General features: G+C 39.6%; 1 protein-coding gene across 1 annotated transcript; it reads left to right on the plus strand.

The window, feature by feature from the left end:
* Positions 1 to 2221: 2221 nt before the first annotated feature.
* LOC145635102 (senescence-specific cysteine protease SAG12-like) lies at positions 2222 to 4164 on the plus strand. The gene is made up of 2 exons (XM_081686392.1): positions 2222 to 2782; positions 3477 to 4164. The coding sequence occupies exons 1-2, from the start codon at positions 2314 to 2316 to the stop codon at positions 4046 to 4048; spliced, it is 1041 nt and encodes a 346-aa protein (XP_081542518.1). The 5' UTR covers positions 2222 to 2313; the 3' UTR covers positions 4049 to 4164.
* Positions 4165 to 13300: the final 9136 nt, after the last annotated feature.

Below are 13300 nucleotides of genomic sequence, written 5' to 3' on the forward strand. Positions count from 1 at the left end.
AACGGAAGAGAACAGGCCCTAAATCTAACTGTCTCAAAACGATCCAAAAAGGAACCTAATCGTTAAAAACCCATGTTTTGAAAACCAAAAAATAGACCCAATCTAATTATTTCCGGCTTGAAACTGAACCGAACTCAGTTTGTGAAAATCGTTAATGACTTGACCCGTTATATCAAGCCAAACCGTTACAATCCGAAATTGAAAATAACCCGAATCGATTGCGTCCGAACCCGATAATAACCTGACCCATTTTAAATTGAAACCATTTATATTCAGGGAAAATCCGGTAAATCTGAACCGTTCCAACCTAGAACCTGTTGAGACCAAACCTTTTATAACCCGTAACCTAATTTGGCCGAACTGTTTTTAACACGTTACTCGTTGAGACCGAACTGTTTACAACCTGTAACACTTTATGATTGTAGTTGTTTACAACATGTAACACAACATGTTTATGATTTGATCTGTTTCAACCAACTACTCGATAAACCAAACTTATTTAAGGCTTAACTCTATTAGAACATAATTCATTCCTACCCATTATCTGATTAACCCGCCTCAATAATTGTTCGATCCGATTTGAATTGAAACCCACTTCAAACTGGGTAAACCCGTTTTCAAATCGACCAAGTTTAATCCAAACTGGTTATGACCTAAACCGGTAATGACCTGACCAGATTTCATCAGATCTATTTTGAACTGAAAATAGTTTTCAAACAAACTAAGTTGTACCCAAACTGATTATGACCCGAACCGATTACAACCCGACTTGATTAGGATTTGAAATGTTTTGAACTGAGACCTACTTTAACTGCTAAACTCATTATAAAATCGACCAAGTTAAACCCAAATTGATTATGGCCCAAACAGGTTACAACCCCACCTGATTAGGTATCGACTGAATAGAATAGAGGTGATCAACCTCGGCACGACCCACTAACCCAGCCCAAATATAGACCGGGTTTGGACAAGCCTAAAAGGACATTTTTAGTTAAAAATTCAAACCCGAAAGCTTGGTTTGGCCCCACAAGCCTGCTACTTTTTTGTGAATTTGGGTACGAGATATGATGTTAAGGTCATGTCCATCTCGACCCAAATTTTTTATCATCCCTAGAATATATACCGCTATAAAAAAAAATCGAATTGAATTGTACCGATAATTCTCAAAATTGACCCGAACCAACTCGCTAATTAATTCAACCCTTTATAAATCGACCTATTAAAACCCGAAACTGATAAATTCAGCCCGAAACCGAAATGTTTCAAATTGTCACCCCTCCGCACAACACATTCCCCAACTTTCAAGGCTCAAGCCAGCCCAGGTTGGCATGCATGCACCTTTATAGGGCATCACGAGAGTGAGGGATAGGCGGATAGATCAAGTAGTTACAGTTTTCTTCTCATTCCGTGAGATGCTGATATCGATTCTCACCCTGCCCTTTTGGAAATCTAAACAACAAAATAAACCTTTATAGGGCATCATCCCTCCTACCACCTTTGTTTTTTTTTTTTTTTTTTTTTTTTTTTTTTTTGAAGACCTTCTACCACTTTTCTTAAATAAGTTTTAGTAAACTACTACTCTCAATCTCTCATTAACGAGGGAAGTATTTAGTCGTATTACATTGTGGGACTTTTCCTCACTTTTCAATCTTCTATATTTGTGTTTCCCATATAATATTTTTGATTCTAAAAAACAATCAGGTATGCAATCAGAACATGACACAAAAATAAATAAAAATGAATTACCTTATTAACATCGCAATCGACATCATTCACTTGTTGTATTTGGAACAAAATTTCGACTACATACTAAATATTAACAAATTATTTTATTATAACTACACAAGTTATTACTGAATTTTCAAACGTGGTATCTAATACGAGTACCAATTTTTACACGAGTATTATTATTTACTTCGTATCATATATTAAATATTAATGATCAACTAAAGTGTCATATATAAGTATTGTGCATATACCGAGTCATCCTTTCTTGATTATCAACCGAATCTTATTAAACACCGTTTGAAAGGAAAAGAATTCATATTGACACCCGCAAATTATGGAGGGGAATACAAATTCTCATTCTAAGTCAACTATGTAATTTCCATGAACTGTAATATAAAACGTAAAGATTGGTTTAGAAATATGATTATATTTCATAGTATGGGATGCCTATAAAAGATAGATACATTGATATCATTTTGTGCATCCAACTTCTATACCCAACATATATCATTTTGTGCATCCAACTTCTATACCCAACATATATACTATACAGTATTCACCTTCTCTTGTAATCTTAAATTCTTAATGGCTTTCGCAAACCAACACTTCCAACTCTTATGCTTAGCCTTAGTCCTTATCTTGGGACTTTGTGCCACCAAAGCCTTGGCTCGTCCTCTCGATCATCACAAAGCCTTGTCTCTAAGAGAGAGGCATGAGCTTTGGATGGCTCGACATGGGCGAGTCTACACGGATGAGATAGAGAAGGAGAAGCGTTTCAACATATTCAAAAAGAATATTGAACGTATAGAAAGTTTCAATGCAAATGCATCATCAAATAAATTGTACACATTAGGTACTAATGCTTTCACTGATTTAACCAATGAGGAGTTTGTAGCTACTCATACTGGTTATAAAAAACGAGTTGATTCCACATTTGGTGGTTCGGTAACAAGGAGGTTTAGGTACGAAAACCTTACTGATGCTGACATCACGTCTTCAATGGATTGGAGAGAATACGGAGCTGTCACAGGGATAAAGGACCAAGGGTCATGTGGTATGAAATCAATATTACATAATTTATTTATTTTTATTTTTTTTTAAAACCATTACATAATCTTATTGTTATTACATCCTCTCAATTATTTTGTTTTTTTACACCTTGAACTTTTTTCTCTCACATGAAAATTACAACCGTAATACTCCCTCTGTTTTTAAATACTTGCTCCATTTCTCTTTGCGCGGAGTTTTAGGAGAAAGTGAAGAAAGTAATAATATATCGAGGTAGTGGGGTAGTTGAAAAAATAAAAAATTGTAAAAAGCAAAAGTAGTGGAAGAATAGGAGGAGAGAGAGTATTATATTGGGTCCACCAAATGTGAGAAATGAATTAAATATTGTAAAAGCTGTCCAAAAAAGGAAATGAAGCAAGTATTTAAAAACGGTCAGAAAAAAAAAGTGGAGCAAGTATTTAAAAATGGAGAAAGTAAACAATACAAGTAAAAAGGAATAAAAGAAGTTTTACTTTTTCTTAAAGAGGAAATATTACTTTACGAGCTTACCCTAGTTTCTATTAGTAATAAACAAAAACTGTTTATCACATAACATTTTCATAAATAAATAACAAATCTATCAAATCACCATCTATTATGGAGTTAACATTAATGAAATAAGTTGTTGATTAATTTACTGAAATGCAATGTAATAAAAAATTTTAAATGTTTCGTTCTGATCATTTGTTTAAAAATTGTAGGGTGTTGTTGGGCATTCTCAGTAGTAGCAGCAGTGGAAGGGCTAAACCAAATAAAAACAAGACAATTAATCTCACTTTCAGAGGAGCAACTTCTTGATTGTGTGCAAGATAACAATGGTTGTGAAGGCGGTGACATGAAAACAGCTTTCGAATACATTGAAAATAACCAAGGCATATCAAAAGAAGACGATTACCCATACACTGGATATTATGGTATGCCAAGTCAATGCCAAGTCAAATCAAGTGTGGTGACCATAAACGACTATGAATCAATTCCACCAAACGACGAGGATGCCCTAATGAAAGCCGTTTCTCAGCAGCCTATCTCGGTTGGAATCGATGGAGGCGGGGATGAGTTCAAGAACTACATGGGTGGAGTCTTCCACGGAGAGTGTAGCTACGACATTAATCATGCTGTTACTGCTATCGGATATGGCACCGATACCAATGGGATCGACTATTGGTTGTTGAAGAACTCGTGGGGCGAGAGTTGGGGAGAGAATGGTTATATGAGAATTATCAGAGGAGAAAATAAATGTGGTATCACATTGGACGCTTCTTATCCAGTATGATTACATACTAATATTATGCATGGAAGAAACTTGTCAAAAGAATGGTTATATTTTGATTGAATGAGTTTATGTTTTAAACTTTTGTTAGGTTTTGATATTACTTCAAAAGTCCTACTTTGGACATACATGTTTTAATTTCTTCAAGAAGTAGTTAAGCATGCAATATATGCATGGATTGTTTCTGTGTTAAACTTATGTATTTGGTTGATTTCTATACAGATTGAATACAAGCAAAAATTATATTACTGTAGGCGTCGCTCGAAGTGCGCCTACGTTAAAAGCATGTTGTGAATATGCTTGGCACTCATAGGAAGTGGGAATTGACATATACGATTAGGGACAAAAAAAGTAGGGAGCCGCCAACAAGTTTTTAAGGAACTTGTAAACCGTTCACGGATCATAAAAGGCAACCAAGAATAAGGGACAACGAAGGCAACAACGATTGACCCGTGAAGGTTACACCCCATTCATAATCCATGAGATTACTAACTCCATATGGTTCGGAACCACGAAAGGAGGATCGGGGATGATGGTACGAAGTGAGTCATGGAGTCACATTCGCCCGTATTGGCCTCTACTAGATTCTTATAGTGAAAAGCATTCCTGTGATCTCAAAGGCATACAAACAAAAATTCAATTCGCTCCAAACTATTATTTAACTAAATTGGTTTAATATTAATGCACACATAACTCTAAAATATTTGGTGATCACTTGAATTAATTAACAAGATTAAAAGGGATCCTAAACCGGTTGTCCAAATTATCTTATTAGGCGTGATTTTCAATTACATATTTCCTTTAACATGCAATATGGTGATCATAAAAATAATAGAACAACATTAACATTAAAACCAATTTAATCACAATTCCAACAACATAAAATCGTAAGAAAAATAATAAAAATAAAAGGAGCATGGCTCTTACTTTGATTCTGTTTGTTTGCAACTACAAAATAATAAACGAGTTAGTAAATTCAAGGAAATAATAATAAAAAAACAATTAAATTAAATTAAATAAAGTAGAGTTGATTTTGGGGCTAAACCCTCAAACAATTCTACCTTTCACGCCTTGGCTTAAGGATAGAACCACGAGTAAAATATGGACTCCTTTGAGTACTTGATGAAGGAATTTTGAAGTGAAGAAAGGGTAGGCTAGTGTTTAGGCTAAAGCATAGAAGAGAGAAAATTAAATCAGAGAATTACTCGATGCCCCGTACATCTGAAATGAGGGGGTATTTATAGGGAAAATATGCTGAGGGAGCACACGGAACCCTAAAATGATAAAAACCCTAAAAAAGTAGAATTTTGGTGTGACGCGGGAAATTTTAAGAAAACGGGATAGAAAACGCGTTAAGGGTTTACGCGGAAAAGACACGGAATGTCCCGTGTCACGGCAGACTTCCCGTGTCACGGGAAATCCCACCGTCAGACGGGAAGGATTCCCGTGACACGGTAGGTACCTGCCGTGGCGCGGGAAATTTCAGCCTGTTTTTCCGTCTAAATACATTTTTAACCCTTATTTCATTCGGCATTTTAAGTGCCGATTGATAATTTTGGGCCTTTTCTGACTTATTATTATTTGGGATAAAGTAAGAAAATAATTAAATAAAAAATAAATAAAAGGTTTGGGCCAAATAAATAATAAAACAATAAAATAAAAAAGGTTTGGGCTAAAATTAAATAATAAGTTTGGGCTGAAATTAAAACTATGATTTTACCAAACATCAAGGCTAATCCATGAACTGTTCAAAAATATGAATTTAATCAAACACAATTTTTTAAGCACTCTCGGGATTAAATACTGAACCCGACCAATAGTGGCGGTGAAAGGTTGTTCATCATCGGGTTTGGTTTTGGGGAGACATTTTTAGGTGTCTACAGAAGCCCCCACTTTGACTGAGTTTGTAGAAACGTCAGTTTCGAAAACGATAGTCAAAGTAGCCGATAGGGACGGAGAATGATTTAAGACGTTCTGCGATCCTAAATCACTCTGTATACGCCGATACCTGCAGAAAAATGTTAGTTCTACAGAGTAAAGGGATAGAATATGTATCTGGAACCGGTGTATCGGTGACAAATGAGTTTGGTAGCTTCCTAAGCTTGAAGGAATCCACCGAGTGACATTTGTTGAAACGCTTTCCATGCTTGAGGAAAGCCGACTGAAGAATTTGGTAGTTTTCTAAGCCTGAAGAAACCTACCGGATAATACTTTCCATGCCTGAGGAAAGTCGATGTACGAATTTGGTGTCATTCTATGCTTGAAGAACTTCCACCGATAATGCCTTCCATACTTGAGGAAAGCCGACAAAGGAATTTGGCGGTTTTCTATACTTGAAGAAAAATCCACCGATAACGCTTTCCATGCCTGAGGAAAGTCGACTTGGCGGTTTTCTATACTTGAAGAAAAATCCACCGATAATGCTTTCCAAGCCTGAGGAAAGCCGACTTGGCGGTTTTCTATACTTGAAGAAAAATCCACCGATAACGCTTTACAAGCCTGAGGAAAGCCGACGATTGCTGAAGTTTGTAAGTGTATAATGGTTCGATTATCCCCGAACGTGGGCCGCAGATGATTCACACCTTTAAGTCTATTATCCGACCATATTAAGTGCTTAAAATGCCGAAAAATAGACTTTGATGCTTTCTAGGGGTACAATGGTAATTTTAGTCCCCTTTAAGTATCGGTTAGAATTTTCCGCGTAATTCCAGCGAAAAATAACCGCCCAATAACCTCGAAAAATCATTCAAACGGGTCAAAAACGCCAGGAATATTCGCTGACAATGCGCAGAGCTGCCGTGCCACGTCACTTTTTTGTCGTGACACGGTAACTTCTCCCGTCTGACGGGATGAACTCCCGTGTCACGGGAATATTTTACATATATTTTTTTTTGCTGTTTGAATTGGTTAACGAGTGAATCATTATGCTTTTTATCGACGAATCCCAGCGCGCCACGTCATCAGTGTACCGTTACACTATAACGGTAACCGTGGCACGGTGAACGGAGTGCGTAACGGTTACTTTTTTGGCTTTAAATTCACACTTCTGCTCCACTTCTTTCACCATTTCGCCATTTCCTTGTTCATCTCCTCTCTCTATCTTCTCCATTTTTATCTTCTTGCTCACACAAATCGCCGCGCCACGGTTAAGACAACCGACGGTCGTCCGGCCTCACCGTGACACGGGAACAGCAACCGTGACACGGTGGTTCTGTTTTTTCTTTATCTCTTTTTTTTTTTTTTTTGCGCGACTTGCTGCTGCGGTTATTCGCTGCTGCCTACTGTCGTTGTTGTTGCTGTTTACTGCCGGAGCTCCGCCTCCTCTCATGCTCACCGTGACATGGACAGACTCACCGTGACACATCATCCTTTCACCGAGCCGTGGCCAAGCTCAACCGTGTCACGGCGGCTGCGCGGATTTTCGAAATTTTTCGAGCTTTTGGAGCTCAAATTTTCACCAATTTTGCTCTAATTTTCTGCTACTTTCCTCATTTTCGACTCTCTACAAGGATCTATGTAAGTTTCTCTTAATTTTTATCTCAAATTTGCTTCAAGTAATTTCATGAAAAACCCTTAAAAATCAATTTGGGGATTTTTAATTTTGAGGTTTTATGTTGATATTCTTGCCATGATTTTACTTGTATATGTATGTATGTGTGTTTGTGAAAAATTTGAGACAAAAATTGCATGATTTGATGGAGAATTGAGCAAATCACCATTTTTGGGTACTACTTTGTGAAATGATGTTCATGTTACTTCTTTGTACTTGAAATGGTGAAAAAATGGTGGTAAACCTTGTGAAATATTTCCTGATGTGTTGATTCATTGTTTTTGTGCGACTTCGAAACATATTTTGCGTATGTACTATATTTTCATGGAGAACATAGTATCATGCGGCTAGGAGAACTGTAGTATTAGTTTGTCATGAAGAAACTAAATACCATAATTTTGCCAATTTTTAGCCTGGAGGTAAAAATTTAGCGTATAATTCGATAAATAACTAAATAACTTAGGAAATGATGCTAATTATTTAGATCTTTATTTTTATAAAAATGCAACTTGAATTAAATGTCTTAGGAAATGATGCTAAGCATTTAGATTTTTATAATAGCATGCCTAGGCGACGAGATTGCGATCTTTCTACCCACGGCCGGCGTCGGGCTTTTCGGGAGGACACTCCCACTATTCCTGAGGGTATGGACGACGATGCTTTAGAGTCCGAGCCTCGGGCATCCACGAATAGGGGTAGGTGGGTTCCACCTCCGTGGACTCCAGTCCAGTTGGTTTTCTGCCGCGAAAACCACGTTTCTCATCGCCCACTCTCTGGCATAGTCGACGGCACGCTTCGCCACCATGGTTCTGGAGCCGGCGATTTGATCCCTCGACTTCACCAGATCATTACGAGGGATCCTGCTACGAACGCCCTATGGGAATCGGCTGGTTTAGTGGATTTCTATACGGCAGTAGTAGGGTTTCGCAGCCCCCGGGGTTGCGGTGCGACGGTCGTTCGCGCATTGTTGGAGTATTTCTGGGATACTACCAACACTTTTCATTTTTCTTGGGGGGAGATGACAGTGACCCCTCTGGACTTCAGTATGATTAGCGGGCTGCGCTTCACCGACCGGGCTATAGCTTAGATGCCTCATCTGTCTTGGGGATCGGCTGAGGCAGCTGATTTGCTAGGTCCGATCGTTCAGCACATCAGGACCCGACCAGTGTCTCGAGGTGGTCCTAGGAGCGGGCGATCGAAGTTGGCTTCAGTTTTAGCTCGTGGCTTTGACATGGAGGATACGTCGGCTGAGCAGCGAGTGCGGATATTCATCCTAATCCTGATCTCCATGACCCTTTCTCCTGATCGTGGCTCTGGTCAGGATCCATGAGATAGGATCCTATAGCTGGGCCAGCCTTGGATACGCCGACCTTCTCCTATCGCTACGTCATGGCTGTCGGCAGTTGAACGACGAGTCTCCGATCACTGTCTATGGCCTGTAGAGAGTCGTAGAGGTGATGATCTTTTCCTCTTTTGTTTCACTTTAACTTGTTCGACTCATGTGCTAAAGATTACTTTTTGTTGCAGCTATGGTTCTACGAGTACTTCCCAATCTTGGCTCCTCGCCGGCGTCGTGGAGCGGCCCATGATTTCCCTGTCGGGGCCAGCTGGCGCGATCGAGGAGAGTCGTGGGTGGAGTCTGTCCCTGCGCTGCGTGGGCTGCTACGCCGAGGCACCTCTTCTGTCGGCGTAAGAATCAGTTTTGCTGCCTTTTATTTTCCTTCTGACGTCGTTTCCGTTGTTTCACGCCAACTTTTTATGGTTTCCATGTTGCCATTGATGTCCAGTATCGTCCTTGGGCCGAGATGACTGATCTACCTGAGGCCTTGCGTCTTTCAGCGCACCGTACCATTTTGGTTGGTACCGAACGCTTTGTCTGGTATTTGGGGGAGCGAGTCGTTCGGTAGCATAGCGGCGATCGCTTTGTGGTGCCCTCATCTCCACCAGAGTCGATGCTGGACTCACGCTTGATCAGAGAGTTGATAAACAGGGGAGAGCGCTATACTTTTCCATGGCAGGAGCTTGTACACATGGAGAGTGACTATGCGCGGGATTTGCTTCCCCTATCTAGCTCCTCCACCCCGTCTTCCTGAGGTATGATTTCTTTTGAGGATCTTCGTTACTAGTCTCTGTTTTAAATAGTCGAATAACTTGATTATTCGATCATATTTTCAGACGACTATTCGCCCTGTGGGGAGGATCGAGATTTCTCCTCAGTCTGTTCGCTATCCAGGGCCGATTGGTATCACCGAGGACCATATTGCTGACGCGCCAGAGGGTTACAGACAGGCGCAGGAGTCTCTGCCCGAGATCTTTGAGCCGGTAAGTTTTTTTTGACGCATTATTCATCCTTTTAACACCGCTTGTTACTGACTTTTCTTTGTTTTATCCTCAGCCTAACCGTTCGGAGATGATGGGACTCATGAAGCTGGTTGACGCCCTGAAATATTGCATCATCAAGCTTCGGCATGGTGCGAGTTGTCGGAGCTCTAGCGACGTTCTTGAGGTATCATTCATTTTTTTTTTTACTTCTACCATTTGTTTTATTTTTCATTGTTGACACCTTTTGATTTTGTGTCTTTCAGGAGCGACGGAGGTCCCGCTCGCGCTCGAGGCATAGAGGCTCGGACGAGGAGGAGCTTGGTCGTGGTAGACAATCTCTTGAGATTCACCGGCGTTCTCATTTTCAGCGAGAGCCTCAGACTACTCGGCCGTTTCAGGAGGCTCAGTGGCAGCAGCCTCAGTCTTCCCAGCGCTTTCCGGGCCAGAGTCAGGGGCAGCGGCAGTCATTTTCACAGCCTCCACAGCCTGAGCTTGGGTCTGTTTTGACTCCTTTGGATCCTGGTTCATTTTCAGCTCCATTGTCCGGGATTCCTCCACCGGTGTCGGGCTTGTTCTCAGTTCCGATGTATGGGACGATGCCTTCACCGACGATTCATGTGTCTTTGACCCAGTCTACACCGTTTTCCGGCTGGACGGGTCCTGCCTTGAGTTCGACTACTGCTGGGGTCACAGGGACTAGTAGGGACACTACTCCCCGTACTCGGATGATGGAGGGACCCTTCGGCTCACCGTTCCCATATCCGCAGGGTGGAGATGATACTGATTCTGGCTCTAGAGAATTTTGGCCGAGGGTTTTTATTTGTACATAGTATGATTACACTTTACATGTTTATTCATTATGACTCATTTGTACATTATTCATAGTTTATGTATTCATTATTGTGTGTTTGTGTGTGCTTGAGACTCATTGTGTGTGATTGTGTATTTATTAATGACGCGATAAAAAAATAAGCGGAGTAATGGAGGGTACCGACCTTCCCCAAAAGAAAAAGAAATAAAAAGACAAGCAAAAATAAATAAAATGATAAGGAAATAAAATATTAAAGTGAGGAATAAATAAATAAATAAAATTACCTTCCCCAAAAGAAAAAGAAATAAAAAGACAAGCAAAAATAAATAAAATAATAAAGAAATAAAATATTAAAGTGATGAATAAATAAATAAATAAAATAAAGATAAAAAAAAAATAATAATAGAGATAAAAAAGTTGAGAATTTTATTAGAAATAAAACTCTCAGAAAACTGAAAAAATAAACGGTGAAGATAAAATACTATAAAAAATCCGGATAGATACGGGAAAAGATAAAAAAAGAAAACGCGTGAGGTGCCGTGACACGACACTGTGCACCGTGTCACGGCAGAACTTGTCGTGTCGCGGCAAAATTTCCCGTGACACGGTGGGACTTGCCGTGTCACGGTACGTGTTTTACTTAGCGGTGTGTTTTACACGTATGAAAAGATAAATTCTGGGCAGTTTCGAGCGCTTTTGCTATAAAATAAAACCAGTTTATTCATGATATGCATAATTACGAAACACAAAATAATTTAGAATTTCATATTTCAATAATCATGTCTCAGAATTTTGATAATACATTGCGCGACTGGTCTTATTCTTTGACCAATGCTGAAAAAAGAGAGTTAGAATTATTTCATGTCAGGGGTTTGTTAGCCCTGCGACATGTAGCTATCGAACATGATTTTCTTAGGGCAGCATTAGATTATTGGAGTCTAGAAACACACTGTTTTAAATTTGATTATGATGAAATCTGTCCCCTGCCGGAGGAATTCGGTGCAATCTTTGGATTTCCTGCTAGAAATCTTATTGCCATGCCTACCCTACGTGAATATTATTACCAAGATTTTGAACGCCATCTGAATCTAACAGATCCAGATTTAAATAGAATTGTTTGTGGTAATGAGGTAGACTTAAAAAACTTGCAAATTTATATTTTAATCGCCCTATCTCTGAGTCTTATCATGTATATCGTAGAAGGGCATATATTTTTTGCATGTTTAGCAAGCTTTTATTTGCAAACAGTAGGGTACGACATGCTTGTCTAGCGTCTGTGCTTGAGCATGTCGAATCTGGAAGATCTCCTATGCCGACGTGCCTTGGAGAAACATTCCGTGGCCTTGACGAAGCAAAAGCTGACCGGAAAACCATCAGGAAGGGCTCTCTAGTACTGCTGCAGGTAAAAATTTGCTCTGAGTAGCCCCCGTGACACAAAACAAGCACCGTGTCACGGTGGATGTCTGTCGTGACACGGTGAAACCTGCCGTGTCACGGGAATCTGCAATTTTTTTTTTCGACTGATTTTTTTCTCTTTTTTTTTGCAGATTTGGTTGATGGAGCGTTTAGAATTATTTGAAGCCCCCGACGATGTTGAAAAATATGGCCCTAACGACCTAGTCCGCAGGAAAAAGAATTACTCTGCGAACATGTCGTATGAAGATTGGAAAAATTTCTTTGCAAAGAGGGAATTTTCCATTCGTTGGGTGGTGCCTTGGTGGAGGCTTACTAGGATGGTTGGCACGAATGATACTCCATATTTCCGTGTTCCTAGTATCTCAAAACTGACCTTTTATTGCCCTTCTCGACTGATGCGGCAGTATGGGCTTGAACAAGTAATTCCACGCTATAACGATAGTCCTCGTGAAGTATCGTTGCATGAAAGTAACGTTCACAAGTATGAGACTTATTGGATTAGAAGACCTTTGTGGACCGTTTCTGCAAGTGACCAAGCTCCTCCTCCTTTATCTAGTGCATACAAGGCATGGTTGAACCCTAGAAGTAGGAGGGAACGATTTGGATCACGCAAGTCTGATGTGAAGAGTCGTCTTGGAAATAAGAAAGCTCCTCCTAAAGATCGTCTAGGTCCGAGAACACAAGGGATTGAGTTTAAGGCTCCTATAATTCCAAGAAAGAAGAATTATGTGAAAGGAAAGGGTAAAGAAAAGATGGTCTATAGGGAGAAACAACCGAAAAAAATCAAGAAAGGTGAAAGGGGTGAAAGTTCGACTAGGGGTGTGACGGTTCGGGCTACGAAAGACACATTAATGGTGAAGGCCGACCTAATTTACCAAGAGAAGGATGTTCCTAAAGTAAAGAAAGATAAGATCAATAGTGCTTTGCTTTTTATGATTTATAATTTTTATTTAAAATAAGGCATATGATGCCAATACTTGTAGTCGCATTTATTTTAATAATAATAGCACATTTATTTCAGCCTTAAAAATAAAAATTACAATGACTTTTATTTATTATTTATTTATCCGAGTCAAGGAGTCGGACGCAATGGAAGAACGAAAATAAAAAAACTCGAATAAACAATGAATTCGCAACGAATGCGTCATTAAAAAAA

This window comes from Chenopodium album, chromosome 6 (assembly GCF_948465745.1).
Source record: "Chenopodium album chromosome 6, dcCheAlbu1.1, whole genome shotgun sequence".
NCBI lineage: Eukaryota > Viridiplantae > Streptophyta > Magnoliopsida > Caryophyllales > Amaranthaceae > Chenopodium > Chenopodium album.

What these genes read in the sequence shown, in the direction of transcription:
- LOC145635102 (XM_081686392.1), top strand. Translation starts at nt 2,314, where the DNA reads ATGGCTTTCGCAAACCAACACTTCCAACTCTTATGCTTAGCCTTAGTC. An exon ending in AAAGGACCAAGGGTCATGTG is followed by an intron (nt 2,783 to 3,476) that starts GTATGAAATCAA and finishes TAAAAATTGTAG; the next exon opens with GGTGTTGTTGGGCATTCTCA.